General features: G+C 36.8%; 2 protein-coding genes and 2 long non-coding RNA genes across 6 annotated transcripts; 1 reads left to right on the top strand and 3 right to left on the bottom strand.

The window, feature by feature from the left end:
- Positions 1–1,098: 1,098 nt before the first annotated feature.
- On the bottom strand, positions 1,099–5,230 carry LOC103712610 (probable E3 ubiquitin-protein ligase RNF144A). Its single transcript, XM_017844145.3, has 2 exons — positions 3,452–5,230; positions 1,099–1,434 (listed from the first exon to the last, which is right to left on the bottom strand). The coding sequence occupies exons 1-2, from the start codon at positions 4,492–4,494 to the stop codon at positions 1,359–1,361; spliced, it is 1,119 nt and encodes a 372-aa protein (XP_017699634.2). The 5' UTR covers positions 4,495–5,230; the 3' UTR covers positions 1,099–1,358.
- Positions 5,231–7,546: 2,316 nt separating this feature from the next.
- Positions 7,547–10,181, bottom strand: LOC120111680. The gene is made up of 2 exons (XR_005513129.1): positions 9,416–10,181; positions 7,547–7,812 (listed from the first exon to the last, which is right to left on the bottom strand). It is a non-coding gene; the product is annotated as an uncharacterized LOC120111680 (long non-coding RNA).
- A 729-nt stretch (positions 10,182–10,910) lies between these two features.
- Positions 10,911–17,978, bottom strand: LOC108511500. 2 transcript variants are annotated; one of them, XR_003386684.2, is made up of 3 exons: positions 17,639–17,978; positions 13,251–13,572; positions 10,911–11,669 (listed from the first exon to the last, which is right to left on the bottom strand). It is a non-coding gene; the product is annotated as an uncharacterized LOC108511500 (long non-coding RNA). The 2 variants fall into 2 exon arrangements; XR_001879765.3 differs by lacking the exon at positions 17,639–17,978 and having other exon boundaries at positions 13,251–16,500.
- A 300-nt stretch (positions 17,979–18,278) lies between these two features.
- LOC103712593 (kinetochore protein SPC24 homolog) lies at positions 18,279–23,105 on the top strand. 2 transcript variants are annotated; one of them, XM_026806735.2, is made up of 6 exons: positions 18,279–18,410; positions 18,505–18,783; positions 20,232–20,373; positions 20,515–20,616; positions 22,484–22,557; positions 22,643–22,774. In XM_026806735.2, coding segments are annotated over exons 2-6 (501 nt in total). In that variant the 5' UTR covers positions 18,279–18,410; positions 18,505–18,602; the 3' UTR covers positions 22,645–22,774. The 2 variants fall into 2 exon arrangements, with proteins under 2 accessions (XP_026662536.1, XP_008797381.1); XM_008799159.4 differs by having other exon boundaries at positions 18,280–18,410; positions 22,772–23,105.
- The last annotated feature ends 1,230 nt before the right edge of the window (positions 23,106–24,335 follow it).

The raw sequence follows: 24,335 nt of genomic DNA on the forward strand, positions 1-24,335 counted from the left end.
GACACAATATGCACATTGAGATTGAATAAGATGCAGTTTTTATGTGCGCATGATTGTGATTTCATAGCAGATCAAATTTGTTGGCAAAAGTGACAGAGGCTTACAGTTTATATCTTAAAGTCATGCACCATGCCAATTAACAAGAATTTTCTATATGACCTTGTGTCCAGCATAGAGAAATTAGTAGATCACCTCGCCCAAAATAATTTCCATACTTTCCTAAAATAAAATTGCTATATGATGGTCAAACGACAAATAACTCGTAAATTCTATCAAAATATTGGGAATTTCAGGCATTCTTTAAAAAAAACTAAAAGAAGAGTTGGACTCTCTCTCTCTCTCTCTCTCTCTCTCTCTCTCTCTCTCTCTCTCTCTATATATATATATATATATATATATATATATAATAGATAGGGCAAGAGAGAAGCGAAGTGAACCAGGACTCGAAGATATAAAACTAAGTAAAAGTCCCTTATTGCACATACCTCGTTCTTCTAATTACTTCACTCTTGTTGAACATAGTTTACCACTTGCTTCTTTTCTTATGGGTCTGATTGAATCGTACTACTTGGGACCATTGCTTTCCTGCTAGCTTTGGCCACCAATAACGCTTTGCTTGCATGCAAGGCGGCGCGTCTACCTGACGCGCGCGCGAAGAATATGCATTTTTAGTACTAGTAGTACTGGACAAGCTCTAGAAAAATAATTTCTTTCTTATTTCTTTCTGCCTTTCTTTTCCATGACGACTAGGAACAGGCAAATCAAAAATTTCACCTCAAATTCTTCTCTATCTCTCTCTCTATATATAATTTAATGTTATTTAGATTGCATATTTTTAATTAGCTAATGCATAGGCTAGGCATCTTCAAATCTCACAATTTTTAGTATGTAAGCAAATTTTAGGTAGTAGATCACATCTAACGTTTGATTATCAATGTGAGATCCTATCATCCAATCTAGATCTAGCCAAATCCGAGTGAAAATCTACTCGATTGTAACCAAATCTAGCTCTCTCCCCCCATATTTATATATAAAAAAATATAAGTGCGTGCATATACGTGTGTATGTATATGCAGATTTTACAAATACAAGCAATGATTGGTATCAACTAGAAGCTGCTCATTCTACCATTCTATTCTATGATAGAAGAACCTGAGGGGCAAAATCTTGGCCTCAGGACTACTCAAAAGACATCTTAATAATCATAAAAACAATTTCTAAGCACAGAGGCTATGACCACTACCGTCTCAGGAGAATTTATATATATCTTAAAAAGAAGAAACGTAAGACACTGTCATTCCTAGCATTCATCAATGAGACTGGTATAATTTTTTTTGGCAAGCTCTCGTCAACTAGAGCTAACTTCGGCATTTTAGACAATAATGGTCACTGTTCATTGGCCCTGCACACCTGTAGCAGAAGGTATTACCGCACCTTCAAACCCAGTAAAAAAAAAAGAAAAGAATCGTTAGTTTAACAAGGAAGCATTACCATTAACACAATAAGGTAACATGAACTATCAATTAGAAATGCACATGCCGCAATAAAAGAGTGAGAAATAAATAAACAAGTTCGAGATAGTTAAATCTACATGTCATATATATTCTGGAAAGAAAAAACATTACCACAGTTGAGCGACCAACAATATCAAAAGAACATTACTGATAAACAACTATGCTGCCAAACTACATATATGCGCATATACATGGTGGTAAAATTGGCCAAATGTGGTGTAGAGCTGTTATATTTGAAGCATCTGAGAGAGTTCTTTAGGATATAATCCGGTATATAACTACAAATGGAGATTGAATCGAGATTCCGCACGGCTTAGAGGACCATGACATTAGAACTGCACTGTTCATGATTAAGGAAGTGTTCATTGAAGGTTTTTGGTGAAGGATAAAAAATATATGTATAACTATGATTTCTGAATATAAAAAAAATAAAGTCCAACTGTATTTTAAAACAAATAATCAAGAACTAATAGCATATGTTTGGCTATAAAACTCAGTACTATAGTGCCTCGAATTCCATGAATTTATGCTAGGTCCAGTCTCCCTTTGCAACATCCCAAAGATAAAAGCCAATTACAAAACCGAATGCCTCTTTCAATATTACGCTACAGTTGAATTGCCCATAGGCCATAGAACTACGTTTCAAGAGTTCCCCACTATAGTGTGAATTAAGGTTCTTGTTTTAAACATTACTTCCCCATGATTTAACATCCATCCACCTTGACATTCTCATATCTGCCAATGCTCATCTTATGTGAATGGTATGATAAAATTGCATAAAAGCCCAGCTATAAATTCAGCCTTCTATTTAGTCAGATCCTTTCTTCAGATTCAGCTATTGACTCAAATCAACAACAACGGAGGAGCTCTTCTTGAACTCTAGCTTGATCGGGAAGGGACTTCAACTGCTTCTCTGTTTTTGCATTATGTATTGCATTATATATTTGTATATTATATAAAACGAATTAGCAGCTTCATAATACTAAATATTTACCACATGTAATGGGTCAAGCACTTCATCCCAATTAAAACAGAAATTTTCATTTCAACAAGCTTCTTAGGCACATCCAATTCCAACTTGAGACTCATCCCAGTTCTCATATCCTTAAATTAAATTTATAGAAGATCATAACCTCATCTAAACTAATTTTTGCAATTAACAGTCTTCATTTGTTCAAATACTTCAAGCTACCAGGACAACACCTAGTGTATATATCTTTCCTACCGACTAACTTCTGCTAAACCCCAGTTTTATCTCATATGCTTTCTCCAAGCTTACAGAAACATTTTTTTGTTATTTATCCACTCTTTAAGTCCCCCTATAAACTGTTAAGTAATAAAACACTAAGCTTATTTTCATGATATTAATCAAAACTGGGCATCTTTGCCGTAAGTATCATCTCATTTTCTCTTGAGACATTTACATTATAACACAACCACGATGAAATCTCCGCCCACTCATCGATTACTTGCCTCTCCACAGTGCTAAAATGCAATAAAAATGGGATTTTTAAAGTCGATAGTTCAAAATACCAAAACACTTACTTCCAATAAATCATCGTCAAGCCATGTAATTCTAAAGCTCATAACAATTTATCCTCCCTTATTCCTATAGACTGCAATAGATAGTAACTCATCAAATGGGACATCATGTTCGGACGAATGAATGCTAGCCTCTAGTCAACTAAGTAATCTGAAAATTCTAAAGTTCGATATAATGCTTCTCACATTTGTGAGGAATAAGCCACTAAAGCATGTCCAGCTTCAGATAGATGAGTTAAAGGAGGGTAGCTATGTAGCCTGCATCAGTGGTTTATATGTAGTTGGTAAGGCCATGTAAAGCTTGATGGAAAGACTCCCTAAAAAGGGCAAGCCAGATGAGTAGATGCTAATATAGAAACTAACAATGGCATTGCTATGGAGAAGATAAGCATTACCTGCACCTCATAAAATTACATCCCTCAGTCCTCTCCACAAAGAACTTGCACTTGGGGCACCTCTGCCAGTGCTGGTTCTTCGCCATCTCCATCAGCATCAAATCCTCCCTCCCCTTCTCGTCCTCTCCAAGCTGCTGATAGGCCTCGCATGTGATATTTGAATGCCACGGCGCCTTACACTGAGCACAAAACAGCCGATAACAATGCGGGCATTCTGATTCTCTAATCACCTCACCATTAATTCCCCCTTCATGTATCAGCAATGCGGAGCAATCCTTGTATGGGCAGTAAAACCTCATTGGCTCAAGTATCTCCTCGCAGAGCCTGCTTGCCCATTGGTCGATCACCTTGGGCGGGAGGATCAATTGGCACATATCCAGCTCTAAATATCCAGTCTTGCAGCTGGGGTCTGGGCAGCCGATCAACACCTCATTCTCCTCCACCTTCGCCGCCACGTACTGGCTCACGCAGCTGGCGCAGTACAAGTGGGAGCAGCCCCTCATACTGAAGCTCTCAAAATCGAGATAATCCTGCATACAGATGCTACAATAGAGCTTGGGCTCCGTCGGCGGAGCAGCGGAAGATTCCCCGACCTCTGGAACAGGGTTTTCTTCAAAACGCCTCCTTTTTGACAGCCTCCCTCTTGGGTCATCCAGGTCGTGCTCCAATGCTCCGAAGCCATCGAGGTCGATAAAAGAGATCTCTTTAATGGGCCTTTTCCCTTCCCGGCCGCGGCTCTCTTGTTTAACACCTTCGGAGCCCTCGAGGTCGATGAAGGCAGGCGGGGGCTGGTGGTGGAGGGACTCGGCAATGGCGATCTGGAGGAGGACGTCGTCGTGGTAGTCCTCGACGGAGATGGGGCGGTTCCTGTCGCCGCTGTAGTGGGAGATTCCGGCGACGGAGTCTCTGTCTTCCTTCTCATCGTCGCCCTCGACGGAGAGGCGGTCGACGGGGATGGGGTGGTCGCGGTCGCCGCCGTGGCGGGAGATTTGAAGTGAGGCGGCTCCGGCCGCCGCGGGAGGGTTGGAGCGCCGGTGTCTCATAGCTTTAGCCCTATTAGTCTAAACGGAAGAAGGTGGAACCGTGGAAGGGCGGATTAGATTCGAAAAGAAGAGTTTCCCCTTCGTAGGAAAGTAAACGCTCCTAGGGCTGGTGGAGGGTGACACGAATATTCGTGTTTATCTATCACTACTACTCTAATCTATCACATTAGAAACTTATGGGATAGAATTTGATGAACACCACTGTAGGGAGGAAGAGAGTAAGAGAAAGAAAAAGAGAAGAAGAAGAAAGAAGAGATTATAGAGATACAGAAAGAAGAGATTATAGAAGAAGAAGAAGGAGGCTAGGTTTTTTTCATTCAATCATCAATTGCCTCGTACATGAGAGGGATGGTCTTTATATAGATCTTGACCGATTCAAGTAATCAATTGACCAAATCAATCAATTGACACTGACTAAATTCGGACTCTTACATCAATTAACCCTTTCCAAAGTTGGTCCACTAAATTGGCCTAATTATATAGACCTAATTGACTAGTCTAATAACAAAACAACTAACCCAATCGACTTGACTAAGACAAAAGTAAATAATGCAATAAAATAAAATGACTCGGACTCAAATGGACCCAATCAGGATCCGACTCAATCCGGGGGCTCAGAATCATCTGAATGAAGGGCTCTAATATCTCCATCAAAATTGGATTTTGGGCACATACAATCATTATCCTCATGCTTATATAGATGACCATGATCATAAAATTGGTCCACGATTCAACCTCCAATGAAAAGAATATTAACTTTGTGATTCATTTTTAATCTTCTATGTAAGAATGTCTCTTATCTGCTCATAGTTTTTCTTAAATCTTTTTTGCATAAATATCATCCTAAATATCGAATTTTGCAGAAATATTCTTTCAAAATTGATATTTGCATATATATATATATATTCGTAAAATATTTGTTTTGCTATTCTATCCATTTTTATTCTTGTTTTTCATATGTAATGTACCCATGTTATCTAACATCGTTAAAAAATTAATGGTTTTAAATTAAAATGACTAAAATATCCTTAATAGGTAGATGTGCAAAATGAAACATTTATAAGACGATTGCGATGATGGACAAAACAATAATTTCAAAATTTTATTTTATTTTTAATTAAAATAAATTTGGGTTAGAAGAATTGTTATAATATTAGGGATATTTGTGTAAAAACAGTGTTTTATGAGGGTACAGAAATAAATATAAATTTTAAGAGGGTATTCACGCAAATTTAAATTTTTAGAAGGGTATTCATGCAAAAAAAAATTATATATATAATTTTTTTTAAAGAAGTAAGTTTTTTTTTCCTATCCTAATAAGAACCACTCCCCTTTTTGCTATTTCTATCTCCTTTTTTTTTCTAAAATATCCACTCTAGGTCTTTTTCTATTTTCATGTCATATATAGAGGATGTAAATCATATATTCTAAATTTTTTTGTGATAACGCTGAAATTAGATGAAGACAAGATTTAAAGCTAGATCACTACTAGCAAAATTTAGTAGTTTTGACAACTGAACCTATGGACACTAGCAACCGGTCCTCCTTGATTCGACTTTCATTTGAAAGAATATTAACTTTGGAGTCCACCTTTGATTTCACTCAATCTCTAATATGCTAACAAAAAAAGAAGAAGAATAGATTCTAGTCTATGTTACACCGTAAAAGTGCCCCTTACTAGATCGACTCTGGTCATGAATATTTTCTCCTATACACCTTTTTTATAAGGAAAGAAGTCCTTTTTTCCATCCCAATAAGAACCATTCCGCTATACTTTTTTTCTATCTCCCTTTTGAAAAAATATCCACTCTACTTCTTTTTCTATTTCTATTTCATATGTAGAGGATGTGAATCATATATTCTATTTTTTTGTGATAACGCTGGAATTAGATGACGAAGGATTCAAATCTAAACCATCAGTTTCAAAATCTACTAACTTTGATAATCGAACCTATTGACACCATCAACATATGCTAGATATTGTTTACAATTATAATGTAAATTCTTAGAGATCGACTCCAAAAGTTGATTCTACTTGTAATGTATTTTTGAACTATCCTTTTTCTCTCATTGAAAACTAGCAACGTAAATTGGACATCAAAGATACTAATCTTAGTACACTGCTCGGTTATAAATCTTATTCTAGTACATTTTTTATCGTTCATCTCATTAAAAATATTTTTTAATTTAATTTTTGAAATCTAATTATAATTTTTTGTTTTATGAAAGCTGAGGTTTATAAAACAAACCTTTTTATGTTGTTTATAAGTGATGTTCAATTGCATGTTTGATCACACAAGAAAGAAATATTGACACAAAAAAGGAAGGAAAAGGATGGAATTAACTCCCTTTTGTCTAATATTTAATCAAATGAAGGGTTTAGGACCATGCATCCTTCCTCGCAGATCACATGCATTGCACGTGCCAAGATCCATCAACAAACTGCTATAATATAAATCTCATAGGATCTACTTCAGTTTCAATGGCCCATGCTTAACTCTAAAAGCATAAGCAGGGAGCAAACATCAACTCGAAAGTTGTCTAACAAGTGAAAACTCAGTCTAGATCTTATAGTGAGAGTGCTTAATTAAGATCTCAAGGTTAAGCACCAAGATGACCAGTAAGTACTCACTTTCTTGCCAAGATAGCTTTCACCAAATATATTACACCATTTTTTTTGTGGGATCATCGCCAAATATATTACAAAATTTTTATGCTACTAAATTTGTGAATGTTTCCTTTCAAAAGTTGCCAAACGGGTTAAGTTTGGCACCTTGCTCCTCTTTAGCGTGCTTGCGTGTTCATGGCATATTTTGCACTGTTTTGCTAGTCTCAAAGATGTGCAGGATTTATGAAATGGTGCAGACATTAGATGAGAATGATGCGATCGTTTAAGTTGGCGTGAGTGTGCCATCAAACATGCACATAATTTTTATAAAAAGGAGAAAGTAATATGCACATAATTTCCTCACAAGGATTTCTCTTAAAAAAATAATAATAAAAAAAAACCTTGCTGCATGCAGCATCAAATATGCACACCACTCAATTCATCTATGTAATTGGTGTGCAGTGGTTGATTGGCACGTCAATTAATGAATATTGTCAATATATATGTAATTTTAGCAGACTTATTCAGATACATGCAATTATAAGTGTCTTGATATACATGCCATTTTATCAATACAAACAATGATTTGTATCGACTGCAACCTGCTCATTCTATCATTCTAATGATAGGATCTGACACCTCGCAGATATCGGAGAGAAGCCGCGGTGGGAGCGGGGGAGGCGGCGGAGCCCCGGCAGGCCACCATCAAGCTAGCGCTCCCACACGGGTTGCAAAAGAGGAAAAAGGGAATGAATCAAAGAGAGAGGAAAAAGGTGGCGGCTCATGACATTCATCAACATTTGTTGCCTATTTATGATTTGTCATGGGAGAGTATGTATATGTGTGCATGTATGTATGTATGTATGTATGTATGTACGTATGTATGTAAAATGTATATGTATGTATGAGAAAGTTGTCTCGTCTACATGCAATATGAATCACACGCACCTCTCATCATCATATGATCAAGTAGGAAAGATTGCAATGATACTTTCAATGATACGTACACATTTTGTTTTAATTTTTTTTTGAGACAACGGACGTCTAGGTTTCATGCAGCTTGGTGACCGAACGGTAATTTATGTAGGCCTGGCTATATTTCATTAATCTAGCTCTTTCCATGAAAAGTTGCTATCACTTGGACCTTATCAGTTAATGCATCTTCTTATACGTTGCTGGCTTTACGATGTCTTTTTTCCTCCTCATTATTTGTGTACTTTCATACACTTAAAGGAGCATTTCTGCACTTAACGAAACACGACTACGTAATTGTTTGTTCATTTAATCGACATCACTGCATGTGAAAGTAATAATAGTTGAAGTTGACACATAATTTCCTTAGATGTAATGGCGATACTTCCTGCTATCGATACCAAAACATTTCAAAAGGAAACAAAAGCAAGGCATCTAAGTAGGCAGCAATAAACTTCTCATTGTACAGAAGTTCTCATGCACATATATATGCATGGAGGAAGTATCATGGATGCAAGTTTAGCTACATATTAAGTTTATTAAAGAGGTTACTTGTTAAATATGTATCATAGAACCCAACGACATTACTATAAGAGATTTTCTTTTTTTTTGTCAAAACATGAACAGATTAGCCTATTGATAACTTTGCAGGATTAAAAGAGCCTCTCTTACATTTTTAATATCTACTGACTTTACTAAAAGATTACCAGACTTCTTCTCGTAGAGGAGACAGAAATTCCTTCCTTTATGGCTTCCTTCCTTTATGGCCAAATCATAAAGAAAGATCCAAACTATGAGGCCTGACATTTCTTCATCCTTAATACCTCTTCTAAATTCCAAATATACGTGGAAACCGCTTATAGCTAAGTTTGTAGGAGTTCATGCATGTTTCTTCGATTGAAATTGCAATTTTGATCCAGGCCAGTGATCATTCATTCTTTTCTTTTTAAATATATCTTTTCTTGGTCTCTTAGTAGTTGATTTCTTTAAAAGATGTCATCTCTCCAGTCTCTCCCTTCTTCCTCTCAAAGGGGGAAAAGAGAACTCGCTTAAGTCCCTCCCTCTCTCTCTCTCTCTCTCTCATGTTCTTTAATTGTCTCATGATCTTATGCACCGGAGTTGAGCTAGAAATTGTACTATGGTAACTCATGACGTTTTAAATGTCTCTTGATGTTCATCATGTCATAATACATAAATAGTGTGCATGGTTAGGTCAGTGGTACGAGAAGACATCAGCATCACAAATGCTATGATTTTATGGTAGAAAAAGTAAATGGTATGATGATCTCTGAAACTTAAGAATACGAATGCTGTCAAGCATAAAGGTGGAACCTCCATTACCTTTGGAAGGAAGAAGTCCAGCAGCAGAAGCCATCGGTTTCCGGGGAGATACCACTTAAAGGGGCTCAAGAGGCAACTTTTAAGAAAGGAATAAAGGCAAGAGGTACTTGCACGAGGCTTATTACCAAGGGAAAGCCCGGCCGTCTCCTTTAATGCTTGAAATTAGTATATAACTCAGCCCTCCTGCCTCATTGCACAATTTCTCTATGGATTCATAGCATTCTATGCTTCACAAACTAAAAGCTAAAGGAGAACAAGAAAGGAGGAGAAGATTTGTGAGAATGGACGCACCAAATCGACAACCATTTGAGATCATAGAGGCTCACTACCCAAGCAGCATGGAGACTCATAATCCAAGTTTTCCTCCTGGAAAGTGGTGTTGCGTCCTTTCTTCCCTTCTCTTCAGCCTAGCAATATTAACTGCAGCAATTCTAGTCATAATATTTGTCCTAAAACCAAAGAAGCCGATCTTCCATCTGCATGCCATACAATTGGGTTCTCTCAAGCTGGATGCAATCTCTGGCAAGGAAGGAAATGACTCTTCATCAGTGGTTTCCTTGATGTTTGTCACGCAAAACCCCAACAAGTTTGGAATCAGATACGGTTCCTCAGTGCTTGGGATTTTATTTGAAAGCAATCCGATAGGCGTTCTCGAGGTTCCAACATTTTATCAGCCATCTCACAGCAGGAATGAGACTGTTCTGATGCATGTCTTGTTCAAACAACTAAACATCAGCAAATTTATCAGCGGGGAATTGATGAACAGTTCTTCAGATGGTCATCACATTGAGATCAGAGTATCTGGAGGAATCCTTGCTCGGTTGCATGTCTTGAACTTTCTATTGCCAAAGATTAAGGTTCGCTTCAAACCTGGTACTTCTTGATCTCAAGTTTTCTATATATTCAGTTCTCCTTAATTCATCTATTTGTTATTCTCTTGAACGTCCATTACTGAAGATTAGGTATCTACAATAGAAAAAAAAGGGGACAAATTTAGGTTCACTTCTTGTCATCTTGGTTCCACACACAGTAATGGAAATCAGTAAGCTTTACTTACCTAGAATTCTCAGTTTACTACTATTTTTGTTGTGTAGGTTTCGCTCGATTGCAGAATAAGCATAAACTATGGTGCTTTCACATTAAGCAGAGCCCTTAGTTCTTTAAAGTCAGACAAGGTAAAGCATGAAACATCTCTTGCATGTTCTACTACATGAACAGTTTTATTTTAACAACTGAAGTCCAGCTTCCTAATGTCTTGCAGGCCCTCCTTATTTCAAACTTCCCTCACCTCTCTCAGAAGTGTTCCTCAGCTCTTTGTATATAACAGAGAAATAGTCTGAACATACCAACCTGAGTTGCTCAATGAGTTGCTCTTTGTATTCTTTACTTTCTTTTTATTTCTTTTGCTTTCTTCTTCCTCATTAAAAGTGTACCTTGCATATTAGTTGTTCCTCAATGAACAAAAAATCAACAATACCAATAAAAACCAATATACTTTTGCTGAGCAATTGCTAAGGTTAATTTGAAGCTTCACGAAAATGAGACAAGTAATTCACCCCATATACATTTCACAAGCTATCTGACTAACATAATATAAAGGAGCACCATGCATGGTAGGCTAGATTATGGACTGGTTAAAATATATTCATCAAGAAGAACTTGCCTAAAATTTGGAGGACAAAAAATTTCCAAAGATTAATGCAGTTTTGCAAATGGAACAATAATTTAAGGTTAATCACAGAAAGGCTACCAGTACAATGATAGTCTACAACTGATGTCCAAAAAGAAACCAATATAACCAAAAGTAAATGAACAATGTTCAAGTGTATTTCCATTGAATGTTCTGATAAAAATATGCACGGTCTTTCTCAGTTCCGACAATATAGAGATGCAGAACAAGCAAGGTATACTGTTGATATTTTTCACACTCCGGTGAACACCCAAAAGTGTCATTTTCTGTTTTGTTCGTTGTGATCCCAACCATCATCTTATTGTTTGACTGGCCTCTCTGATGGTCAAAATAAAGCAGAGCATTGATGAACAATGGGAACTCTGACAAACAATTGGAAGTTTAGCATGTCAGCCACCAGTAGAGGCCATTCAGAACAATATAAAATGCGCAGCAGCTTCAGGTCACTCTACTGTTCCCAGAATAATGTCAGTTGCAGTCAGATAAGCATCGCCTAGAATCACAGATTAGCATCAATCCATGTTGCAACAATGTTACCTTCCAGTGAGACTCCAACAAAAGCACCTGATTCCATTTCAAACAGAAACATAGACATCATACTTCCTGTCATGACATGCAAAAGACACACTATGTCTTATAATTGACACCTGAAATGGAGACACTGCAAGGAGTGGATTACCATAGGAGTGAGCCAGACTTCTTAGTATAGGTTTTATATACACAATTTTCCAACTTTTAACACCCCAGATGAAATCATTTGTGAAAATTTTCAAATCATTAGTCATGGCTGTAAATACATACATATATCAAAAATATGTCAAGCACAATGAACAATCACCTTGTCAACGAAAGTTGTCCAATTTATTGATTCTAGCTGCAACAGTCATTTAAAAACGCAAACATATATCACATATTATTAAGTAGTATTAAATGTACATTGTCCAGAAAATTGCTCCTACCAAGTTTGAATTAAGGGGCACTTTGGTTGCCGCATGTCTAGATGCAGCTGCACCTAGAAGTGTTGCATTGGTATTGCAAGGATCTGTTTGGTTTGCTCGCATCTGAAAACTGCATCTGCAATTTCTGTTCTTGGTTATTTAGTCAGGAGAGAGGGTGATCACCATGCAACTGACATGCCATTGGTACTAATTATAACATCGATGCTATAGTAACATTATCATATTATCACATTGTATAATTATTATAGTATTATACCATAATATAAATTTTATTTTTGATTTTAGAATAAGTTTATTCTAGTACATTATTCTAAATAATTATCATACTATAGTTACATTATAGCATATTATAGTATACTGCAATTATTGATTTTATTATACTATAATATAATTATTATCAGACTACAACAAATTTGATTTTAGCTTATAATTTATATAACTGTTTTTTCCTTCGTCAGCAAATAATTCGGCATGACCATTAAAACAAGCAAATTGAAGGTTATTTCAAGAAAAGCCAAGTATCTTAATTCTCACAGCAATTTCATATTTCATAGATGAAGTCAAACCCATTGATTCAACAACTAGTTACTAGTTTAAAGTCATGGATCAACCTAATATTGGACTCAAGGTTCTTTGTTTCAAGTTCTTCTTTCAAGTACATATTATATGCAAAATTCAAACTCCAGTAAATCCCATAACACAATATCGAGCACCCGAGCACAGCTCAAAAATCCACTCTAAATCATCTTCCATGAGAATGCACATCAGAAACTTTGGATCCATGTTGGATGGTCTAAACATGGGTGAGTTTCCCCAACATCTACTTACCATAACAAGGAGTCAAAAGAAACAAGAAACAGAAGTAGATGGGAACCATGACGTTTGTGAAGAGTATTGCTTATAAAATAATCTCTTGGGAAACATGATTGTGGAGTGGCAAGTGCACAAGGTATAGACAATGGCAGTTGGATCTTCAGAGAAAGACTTCACCAAATTTGAGGAGCAAAGGGTGCTGACGCCAGTGACGAGTACATAGGTACATGACAGAGTTTAGGGGAAGAGTAGGAGAGCGAACTGATCATGAGAAGGAAAAATGTTGGTTCACCACATGTTTGGGAAAAATATAGAACAAAGAAAATGCAGTGGTTACTAAACATCCAGATATTTTTGTTTCTGATAATATTACCTTTGGTACAACTGTTAGTGTAACAAATTCCAGATCCTTTATCACCAGCTCAGAAATCTGCTTCAAAGACTCTCCCAACTGGTCCTGCTATTGCATTCAAACCTCTCACAAGGGAAAAGTGCTTGGAGCTGGTAAATGTCTTGACAGCTTTAGAACCATGTAGAACAATGATGAAGTCCATCAGTTCGCCCAAGATCTGTACAATACAGGTTAGACAAAAAGAGAAATCAAAAAGAAAGATGTATGATCTAAAGGCACGGCACAGTCCCAGAACTTGAATTCACATATTCCTCTTGGATGACCAAGTTCGAAGTACAGAATCCTGCAATATTACAATCAGCTATTATTTATTAGGAAGCTAAACCAACTAAAAAAGACCCAAGTTATGTCTTCATCATGTTAATTACTTCAAATAATGTTCTTTTTATGGTCACCCACAAAATCAAACTTGGCATCTGATATGTTCAACAACACACAATTTGCATGTCTTTAATAAACATAAGAAAGGTAAGGTCATGCATCATGCTAATAAACTTGGAATTTTCACGAGCAATTTTGCCTCTTGACAGATCAGACTTTTTTTTTTGATACATCTCTTGCCTTAAAGATGTATAAATTAGAGGAAGAGACATCAATATATGAGCTCTAAATGATAAAAGAACAACACATATATTGATAGATCATCAATTTCTTAGTGTATTACTTAAGTGTTTGTACTTGCTGAACATTTGATATTGTGTTCTGTACCTCAAACATGAAAGCAGTCCTCAAAACCAAACCTTGCTAGCCAAATTCTTCAACGAAGTTTTTTCCCCCCTAATCCACGGAAATTGGGAGGGCTGCTTCTAAGTTCCATAAACATAAAGCAGCAAAATCAGTATTTTACCTTTCACTTTCCAGCAACTAGTCATTTAGGTTTTATAGTAAAGTACTCTATCTGCTGGAAATGTACCGGGCTGTGAAATTAATAACAACTCACAAGAGAGCAGTTTGATTCATAAAGCCATCCCATATACATGGTAGAAGTCTTAAAGGCATGAGACTTTCCTAGTGCAAGGTTAGATAAATAAAGGTTTTTTTTGACATTTTATCTCACTTTCATGAATCACCCTCCAAACTCCCACATGTCTACATGCAACATTGAAATATCAGACATAGAAGCCATAAGTTAAGGAACAAATGCAGAAGATAGCCGCTCAAAATCGGCAGTAATGCCTCCCATGGGTAAAGGGCAGTGAAAGGAGAAGTGCACTACATGCAGACTGTAGTATAACAATCTGGAAGTCACTCCATAGGTTCTTCTTCTAGAATCTCCTTAAAAGTACTATAGTTGGTGGCTTCTGCCTCAAGCAAGAGTAGTGCACTTGGTAATGTACACTGATGAATGTAGGAACATGTCTCCATCTTAGGTTGACGTACCATCTCGAACCGTTCGGTATGGAGCCTACCGTACCATACCAAGTTGAAACTGGTACGAAACTCATATTCAGATTGGTACAGATCTTGTACCGCCTCGTATCGAGGCATTCCGAGGTGTGTACCTACTTGTACCGAGATAAAAGTGAAAAAATGGTTTGAGAGCTATTTCGGTATGGGATGCATACCATACCGTACCAACTCGTACTATATTGAACTAGTAATGTACCAGTATGTTACCCAGTACCGAGATTGCAGACCTTAGTCTCCATTGCTTTCAAATCCCAAAAATGATATATTAGCAATTTAACGAGGTTGAACGCCACCATATCCTTTGCTTCTGCTAGTGAGAATTGCAACTATCCCACTCAAGACATCTTTCAAGTTCACTTCAGGGTGATCTTTGGGTTGTGAAGTAATGCAAAGACCCTACACCTAAATCATATCCATCATGAAAGTCGTTCTCAATCATTAACTGATAAGGATTTCATTGTATTAAGGATATTTTCCCTGATGAGCAAGCTTTTTTCTCAGGGACACTCCAGAAATCAGATTGGAAGCCATCCTGATAATAGCTTTCATATCAAGCTTAAAGAGTGAAGGATATGAAACTATTTCTCTAGATGCTTCCATCCTGTATTTGACTCTTGAAGGCTTTCAACAGACAGAGCTCCTCCTACAGGTTATACCACAACAAAGAGAGAATAGGACTCAAGAGCCCCTTATTTGGTCTAAGCTCAATGAAGAATAACAATATGACGTGACACTGAACAAGTTTTAAACAACAAATTCATATGCTCAAATAAAATGTTCTTATCGGCATATCTATCACTTTTCCTCCTCCCAAAAAAAGTTCATTTTTATCAAATAATTAAAAAGCAACATATTCAATGAAAACCTATATAGACTGAAAGAAGAAATGCCATTACAAGGAAATGAAAAACTTATAGCAGCAATCGAGAGTATCAAACTTCACAATTTTCTAAGCAGAAGGGAACATATTAAGTGCCAGAAATGGTTATGCTGCAACATACTCACAAAATATGCTCCTAGGAGTCCATCATGAGAAATCAAAAGAATAATCCAAGAACTAAATAAGATGATTGCACATTTGAACTGTCAGACAATTAAGCTGCAGTTTCAAGCAAATTATAATAACCCAATAGAATAAGTAGATAGAAGTTCATAGGTGATTCAAGGTTTGAAAAAAAACTCAGGAAGCTAGCACCAAAACTCTCTTGGGATAATATCATAGGAAAACTATACAAGATTCAGAGATTTTTTTTTAAAAAAAAAGAGCAATGTTTCTTTCAGTATTGAGATGCATAGTGTAGGATCCAACAAAACATAGTGCAGTATTAAGTACACACACACATAATCACAATAAAATGCTGGAAAAGAGAGAAGTGAAGTCAAATTTATACTCATTTAAAAAGAAAGTTTTTTGAAATTCAAGAATATTCCTTCTCTCAATTTTTGTCCTCAGAATTCCTTGTTATGGAACTAATGAGCATCACCAATAAGAAAAAACAGCATCCACTAAATGTGGGAATATCATCTTAATCCTACAATCATCTTGGTGGGGTCTACATGATACCAAGGTCCAAGGTAGCACCATCATGATGCTAACACCCCAGGAACTGCATTCATTTTGGAGTGAGAACGATCCAATAGATGAGATCCCTTAAATCATATGAAGCCAGCTACTCTATTTACCTAAATTTTAGCAGACATGTCGGTGAATAAAGCCACCACATACCTAGTCAGCTGCAAGTTAAAAGATATAGCAGCATCCTGGGCTACTACCTCTGTAGTATTAACCCATTCAACGCCCCCCCCCCCCCCCCCCCCCCCCCCCCCCCCGGGGGCCAAGGTCCAATCCCAATGATCCCACATCTTCTCTCTCCTCTTCTTTTCTGAATTGTAACCCTTATGTCCTCTAAGAGAAGTTATTTCCTAAGTTTAAAATTTCTCCCCGTATATCATCCTCTTTTCAGACAGCCACCCAATCATGAAGGTGTTGATCTAATAAGAAAAAGGACAAATAGAAACATAATATACAGAACCTTGTAAAATTTGTTTTCTTAGCCGTCAAAATGAGTGGTCAATGCTGAGATGAACCAAGATCTTGGTTGACAACAGCTGGTGGTGTGAAGATAAAATTTGCAAAAAAAAAAAGAACATGATATTCCAAGATCTCAACTGAGACATGAGATATGATATATCAAATTATTGGATGATACATTAAGACCGAGATTGATTACTATTTTAAGGCATTGGATTCAAATTTAACATTTAAAACTTATTTAATGTTTAAAAAATGAAAAGTTTCAGTGGATAATATCCAATATTTAGATATGATGTGTAGAGAGCTATATTAATTACCACAGATGTTTTCTATATTATTAAGAGGCTTGGAATCACTTCATTGACCTCCGGGGCAATCGTCTATAAGCCCTTTTTGATCACCAAAAAAAAAAAACTTATTTTTTATATATAGAATTCTAGAATTGCACTAAATTATTCCCAAATATTATATAAAAAATTAGCTTATAATAAAATAATTACTTGTCTGCTTTAATGTTATTATTTTAGACCATTGTAGAAAAGAAGCACTTCAAGACCAAAAGGAGCCCATAATATTAGGAGTTCAACATATGGCTGACTCTGCTGACCATGGATCATTATATATTAAAATACATAGGTCTTTCGCTTTCACTCCTAACATATTGCGGTTCCATCAGTAACCATTTCTCATCCCTACCTAGCAAAATAACATACGTCATCTATGCCAAATCTTCCCAATTCTCATATTTGTTGAGGTTGAAAATATTAATCCATATTATATATTAATCAAACATCAAGATTGCACTAAATTAAGCTATTGTACTCCATAGAATCATTTTCTCTTCATCAGAGAAAACGTCCCTAATCTAAAACATAAAAAAAGCTCCAATCTTTCAGAATTTTACCTTTCTTGATAATCTTGAGTGAAAGCAAGAAGAGTGCCAATACATAACATCTGAAATCAAGCTCCACATGGTTTTCAATAGGAAGCCCTAGGATTCATAAAATCCCTAAATACTCGGGAAAAATCGTACCATACAGAGAAATAGAATCGAGACAATACTGAATTCAAAAAAAAAGAGGAAACTTTTGTCAGAAAACCTCATTTTTTAATGCTTCAGATGCCCAAAAATAATAAAAAAATTCCAAAAGATTCAGTGCTGGATGAAGCTCGAAGCGATGGATGGAGAGAGAAAACGAGCCTTCTTATCGATGGACGGAAGAAAACTTAGTAAAAAAATAAAAAGCAGGATGGACCTCTATATCGGGTCTGGTCGGATAAAGAGAAAACCCGTTCCTCGCTTACCGGATCCGGTTCTTTAATTTAAACCCGACCCGAAAACGATCCAGCCCTACTTTTAAACGCACCTGCCGCCTGTTAAGAATTATCTACGATGCCTTCCCATAAACCATCCTATGCGGTAGCCGGTTTCATATGCGATTAATGATAATATGGGCGGCTAGGATGCGTTTAATTACAATCCGGACAGGAGATCTAATTTATTTGTATAGAAATTCATATGCGGGCCTTTCATCGCTTACCTTTTCTGTCAGCACCCCGTTCTCCCCCTTTCCCTAACCTAGTAGGGCACGGAAGGTTTTCCGAAACCCGGCGGCGGACGGCGGCGGGCGGCGGACGGCGGCGGTGGATATATAGTGGCGGCGGCTCCGCCACTGGTTAAACCCTCTCTCGCTCTCATTATTTGGGAATAATTGGAGAAATGTGGTGGTTTTGAATCGGAATTTCTTGTTTTATACGTGTTTGATGCAGGAGGAGTGAACTTGGGGGAAGGGGAGGGACTTAAAGATTGGATTTTTATTCATCAAAGAGTGGGAATTCTCTCGTCCGCGGTGGGTTTCTGGTGTTTTATGATGGCGAATGCTGGTAAAAGAGTCGACATTCAGAATCTTCTCTCGCTGGGGGATGATCTTGTTGGAGTCCTCAAGAATAAGAAGGATGGTGATAGCTTGATGCAATCGCTGGAGGGAGCTAAGATGATCCGCTCCTCGTGTCAGTCGGATTCCCAGGAGCTACGAAGCTTATTAGAAGGTCAGGATCCCTCCATTTCTTCGTCTTCTATTTTTAATTTTATCTGATTTTTTTCGTTTTCCTTGATGGTTGATAGCGGGAGATTTAGCTTAGATTTTAAAAAAGCCAAAAGAGAAGTTAAATCCTAGAAGTCTTGCCAAAAGAATATCTTTAAACCATAAGTTCTCTATTAAACCTTAAACAAGTGAAGAGATTCATATTGATTGAACCAATTTGAACTCAAGAGATGCTCTGGCATTTGCAGATCCAATACACAGTATGTCAAAGATGCTAACTTTCGTCTTTTGTGCATGATATGGGGTTGAGGAACTGAGTGATGGTCCTGGCCTCCCCCCCCCCCCCCAAAAAAAAAAAAAATCATGGCCTTCTTCTAAAACTTTTTTTAAATAACACTTCCAACAATAACAGGACAATGTCAGTGTCTAGTCAATGTTTCAGCCAGCCACGATGAGGGGAAGTGGGAAATCATTAAGCATTTACTAACCTCCTAATCTTATGATGTGATAACTGATGAAGATGGATAAATGTTTATGAATTTAACCATTGCCATAACTATCTGAAGTTTTAAATCCATCAGATCCCTCCTGAAATTTAGATGGCATACTGCCACCTTTCTTCTTAGGTGATTCCTGTCTTAGGCAATGACATAGGAAAGGAGAAATAGTCCAAAAGAATGCAACTAGACCAATCTTTCAAAATTCTCTCTCTTCTCCTTCAAACTCTGAAGCTATTAAAGTCATGCACTCTATCAGCTCTTGGTGTCCGTATATATTATCTGCAAAATTACAGCTGCAAGTAAATCAAGCTGTTCATAAACAGCTTAGGCTCAGTTTAGTGACAGGCTTCTTTGAGCTCATCTGATTGGGAAACAAGCTAGGCTCAAACCCCATTCAAGCCTCGGCTTCAAAACTGGCCAGGCCGAAAGCTCTGGGCTTGCAAATATAAGCAGAAGTTTGAGCTCAGCTCAAGATTTTTTCAAGCTCGTTGATTATAAAATGAATGAAGACTGAACATTTGTAGTTACTCTTGATCATATATCCCTTTTATTTAATAATCCAAGGCTGAGCTGCAAATCTTGGCTTCAGCTTATCTGCAACCATATCGAGAGACATCAAGCATCAATATTGCCATTGTCAGTTTGTCATGGGATCATATATTTGAGATGCTGGCGACAAGTGTTTTTGGTAGAGGCCCTGGACAAGAAGAATTTGTTTTCTGCTTAGAGAAAGCAGTCATTGTAGATTTTGTGTTGTCATGAAGAATCAGGAAGAAGAGAAATCCTTTTAAGGACTCAAGATGAGAATGCTGGGAATATGCTCTGGGCGGTTTCTTTAGTGAAACTTAATTTGGTTCTTTATGGTTCCTTAAAACTTAAATTCCTTCACGGTAAATATGCTATCCTAGCAAAGCATTATCTGTTAAATGTTTGCATCCTGATTGTACTGCAGACTATCAAAAAAAGATGAATGCATATCAGGAGAAGATAAAGAAGGTAAAATGTGAAACGATTGCTGATGCTGAATTAGAACAACTTCAAAATGAATTGGAAGATAAACTTCAAGAGGAACGGCTGCTTTGTCAGGAATTAAGATAAGTTTAAGTTCAAGTATACTAGTATATTTAAGATATGTTTCAGTTCATTTCAGTGTACTTGTATTTTCAAAAAGATATTTTATTTAGAAATGGCAAACTTTCAATCATTACTGAATTATCTTTAATGTGCTACAACACGACAATCAGTGATGACCTTGGTGATTTGGAACATCAGAGGTTTTCAATTGAAGAACGAAAAGAAATAATCAAGAAAAAAGAGAAAGACATATCGACTGCACAGTAAGTATCTATGTATCTTTATTTCACTCTGCATTTTCAAAATTCTTTTTGTACATTTTTCATGTTGAATAATGTTTGTTTTTTTCAGGCTTCCCAAATGTCATTTTAGAGACCCCACTTTCCAGCTGATATGGACTTTATTTTTAGCACTGAAAGTAACAAGACTAGTCATATGAAGTATGAACAACATGAATTAAGAGTACTCAAAATAAGATACACCATTGGGCCTTAAAAGGGTATTGGTTGTCCAGTCATCCAAATGCCATAATTATAGCAATTCAATACATGCCTTTGTGGTTTTTCTCCATCTCACAGAGTCTTGTTTCATCACAAGTAGCCTATAGAACTTCACCCTACAAAATTTGTCACTTTTACCTTCTAGTTGACACCTAAATACCAATATGAAGGAGAAAATGACAAACGGATGTCGGACACTTGGACATGTATATATTGGCACCACGATAATCTCCTTAATATTTCTTATGCACATTCTATGTGATCTTTCCTCTGTTAAATTCTTTTGACATATTCTCAACATCATGTGGAACCTTTGTATCTGAGAGAACTTTTACGTATACTATAAAATTTGACATATTTTAGTTGAATTTATTGTATCTTAACCTTGTCAGTATAGGATACTTGTATCCATCTTAGTGAATTGAGTTATGGCGAAGGCAAAGTTAGATAGCTGTATCTGATAGTGTGGATACATTGTACATGAAAACTGCCGAGCATAATTCTAATATATAAAATTCTCTTGCAACAAATATGCCTTGGTATTTAAAAATCCTAGGACTTATACATACATTATTAGCTGCTCCTTCCACCAATGTAGATCAGCAAGGGCACAACAAAAGTTAGGAATAGCCAGCAGTGTTGACGACTGCCAATCTTCAGTCCTGCCTCATGGTCACCTTTATACAAACAAGTTCAGATCTTTTCTAGCATGAACTTCCAGCACTGTCTTCTGAGTTGAGCCTCCAACTTGAATACATTCATTTATTCCTATTTGTTCATATTCTTTACAAGCTCAGTGTAATCTTGGACGGTTGTTTCTGGTGCATTAACTTAGTTTGCAAGTATTATATACAGTAAGTTATGCCTCCCTTCTCAACAATTCATCTTCTAGATCTCATACTAGGTCCTTTTGTCTAAAATTGCCATAGTTAGAATTCAACACCATTACATGGAGGATTGCCATCAACCTAAGAGATAGCAATGGAAAATTCTTAAAGTATAAGACTAATTCTTTCAGAGTATAATGATAATATTTATAACAGTTAAGCAAATCCCATGCAAATAGGATAAAGCCTGCAGACTAAAGGTTATGGTTACAACAAAAACTTCTATGTTCTTATCAAGTATAGTTCTGGATATACCTTAACAGAAATTTGTCCTGTGGGTCATTTTCAATTTAAGATCAAGACTCAAGAGAGCCATGTAATATACAATTGCACTAGCAGCCAAGACCCTGTAAAGCATCAATTCTCCTTAGCCCAATAGGAGATAGAGTGAGAGTTCTGATTGAGAAGATTTAACAAATGTTGCTAATTCTATAATATGCTCTGGGTATGAAGACTTTAGATATGGATTAATGTGAGAGAAAATGGCAACTCCTATGTCACAAATTTGCCTTTAGCATAAAACTCTTTGAACACCAAAGTTTTTCTACCTCTTATTATTCAATTAGAGATATATTCAAATATCCCCCCCCCCCCTTCCCTTTTTAATATTTGTACCTACATTTGTATGTGTGTCCCTTTTAGATAAGCTGATGGTTTCCATCAAACTACAATGAGGTGAAGCACTTTCGATTATTATACTACAGCTAATCAATTGTGAATTAATCTGGCTTCTTTATTTGCAGAGATTTGCTTTCTATGTGTGCTTCAGTGACAAGTATCATCCCAAATTTAGAAGACAAGGGCAAGATTTCTGGCTGTATCCTTTTTACCAGAAGTAGGCACTTGCATTTCCTTATTTCATTTGTTTGTATAATGGTATTTCCCCTTCATTCAGTCAGTAGAATCTCGTGCCAGTCCAATTAAAGGATTTCCTTGAGCTTTTCTTTGCTGAGGACTTCTTCTGGGAAGTTTCTCGAGATCTTTATTTGACATAATGTGATTCAATGGGCTTTGTCCTTAAAACTAATCAGATGTTGTGGAGAGAAACAAGAAGAAAGTTGAGAAATTTGAGTTCGAGCTCACAGCATCTCCAACAGAGGTATTGAACAGATTGTGGAAGATTGCATAGTTGATTCATCATCCAGTTCCTGATGGCATAGTTGAGGCATCGCCAAGTTACTGTTCATTTTCAGCTGTTCATAGTCTTATGTATGAATCTTATGTCAGCTTCCTGCTTTTTTTTTTGTTGAGGTTGGGGAGGTGGTGATCGTGTTAGCTTGTCGAGTCATACTATGATGAATGGCAAAGGAATGTGGACTTAGCCATCAGACTTCTGCTGCTTAATATCAGTATTTGTTAATTTCAGCTGTTTTTTTTGTCACCAAAGCAATGAATCAAAGCTCTTAAAGCTCTAAAACAAATTCAGAGTTAAGAATCACTTAGGAAGCAGGTGCAAGAGTGTGATTCTTGAAAGATTTTAAAATCCAACATCACCCAAGGTATAAATTAGTTTGAAGGTTTTGCCACCTTGTTAATTGACATGAAAGATTGATTGGGTTTACAGATTAGCGGGTAACAGTGAATGTGCTTACATAGAGAAGCAGGGTTAAGCTTGTGGTTTGAGTGCTGAAGCTTAAGAGCCTAACTCTTAAGTCTCCTTTAGTCCACTGCCAAGGCTTAAGGCTTCAGTGCTTTCTATCCAATGAAGACAATTTACATTGCAAATAGTAATTTGCATTTGAGAACAGCCCGCAAGGCTTCGGCTTCCACCTATGTGGTGGATCGCGTGTTTGCAGGAGCTGAGTTGGACGATTTATAGGAGGACTCGGTTTACATAATGGTATTATGATTCTCGCTTGGGATGCGAGGGTATCTGAGTTCAATTCTGGACACGCGCCTCTTTTATGTTTATGCTTTATGATCTCATCACCCCGCGGTTACTAATTTAGGAATATCAGACACAAAATCTATTTATGTCTATTAAGTAACAGAAAAGTGAGTTCAATTAGGGCTAAAAATGGCCTGAGCCCGAGTCTAAACAAGATCTGGAATGGTGTCTGAATTCAGACCTGTATTTAAGCCCAAATCAATTTATTTTTGTACGTTGTTATTTTAAAAATAATATATCGTATATTATTTACATATGTATTATGAAAAAATATAATTTTTAACTAGCTTATTTATATAAGCAGCAATATTATAAAATATTAAATTTTAATCGTATTCAAACAGACCTATTATTAGCTCAAACAGATAATTTGAGCCAGCCCGATTGGATTCGGATCGAGCCTAGGATTATCCAAAAATAGCCCTAAGCCCCGTCCAAAGTCTGTGAAAGAAAAAAAAAAAAAAACAACAACAACGAGCCAAAGTTTAGGTAGAGGCATGTCCCAGCCTAACCCAGCCCTAGTCCTTACAATAATAGGTAAGCAAAAGTTGAGCAACATTGCACCAGGGAATCAGGTAGGGTTTGCAGTCAAGCCTAATAGTTTGCATCTACAAAGACAAGCTAGACTAGATCTCATCTCAAACTGATCCAATTGCAGCCCTGTTCCTTGATTGGATCCAAGTCCCTATCAATACAATCTGGGTTCT

This window comes from Phoenix dactylifera, chromosome 8 (genome assembly GCF_009389715.1).
Source record: "Phoenix dactylifera cultivar Barhee BC4 chromosome 8, palm_55x_up_171113_PBpolish2nd_filt_p, whole genome shotgun sequence".
NCBI classification, from domain to species: Eukaryota; Viridiplantae; Streptophyta; class Magnoliopsida; order Arecales; family Arecaceae; genus Phoenix; species Phoenix dactylifera.

What these genes read in the sequence shown, in the direction of transcription:
- LOC103712610 (XM_017844145.3), bottom strand. Translation starts at nt 4,494, where the DNA reads ATGAGACACCGGCGCTCCAACCCTCCCGCGGCGGCCGGAGCCGCCTCA. An exon ending in TGTAATTTTATGAGGTGCAG is followed by an intron (nt 1,435 to 3,451) that starts GTAATGCTTATC and finishes CTGGGTTTGAAG; the next exon opens with GTGCGGTAATACCTTCTGCT.
- LOC103712593 (XM_008799159.4), top strand. Translation starts at nt 18,603, where the DNA reads ATGATGGCGAATGCTGGTAAAAGAGTCGACATTCAGAATCTTCTCTCG. An exon ending in AAAGACATATCGACTGCACA is followed by an intron (nt 20,617 to 22,483) that starts GTAAGTATCTAT and finishes CTTTATTTGCAG; the next exon opens with AGATTTGCTTTCTATGTGTG. An exon ending in CAAGGGCAAGATTTCTGGCT is followed by an intron (nt 22,558 to 22,771) that starts GTATCCTTTTTA and finishes AAAACTAATCAG; the next exon opens with ATGTTGTGGAGAGAAACAAG.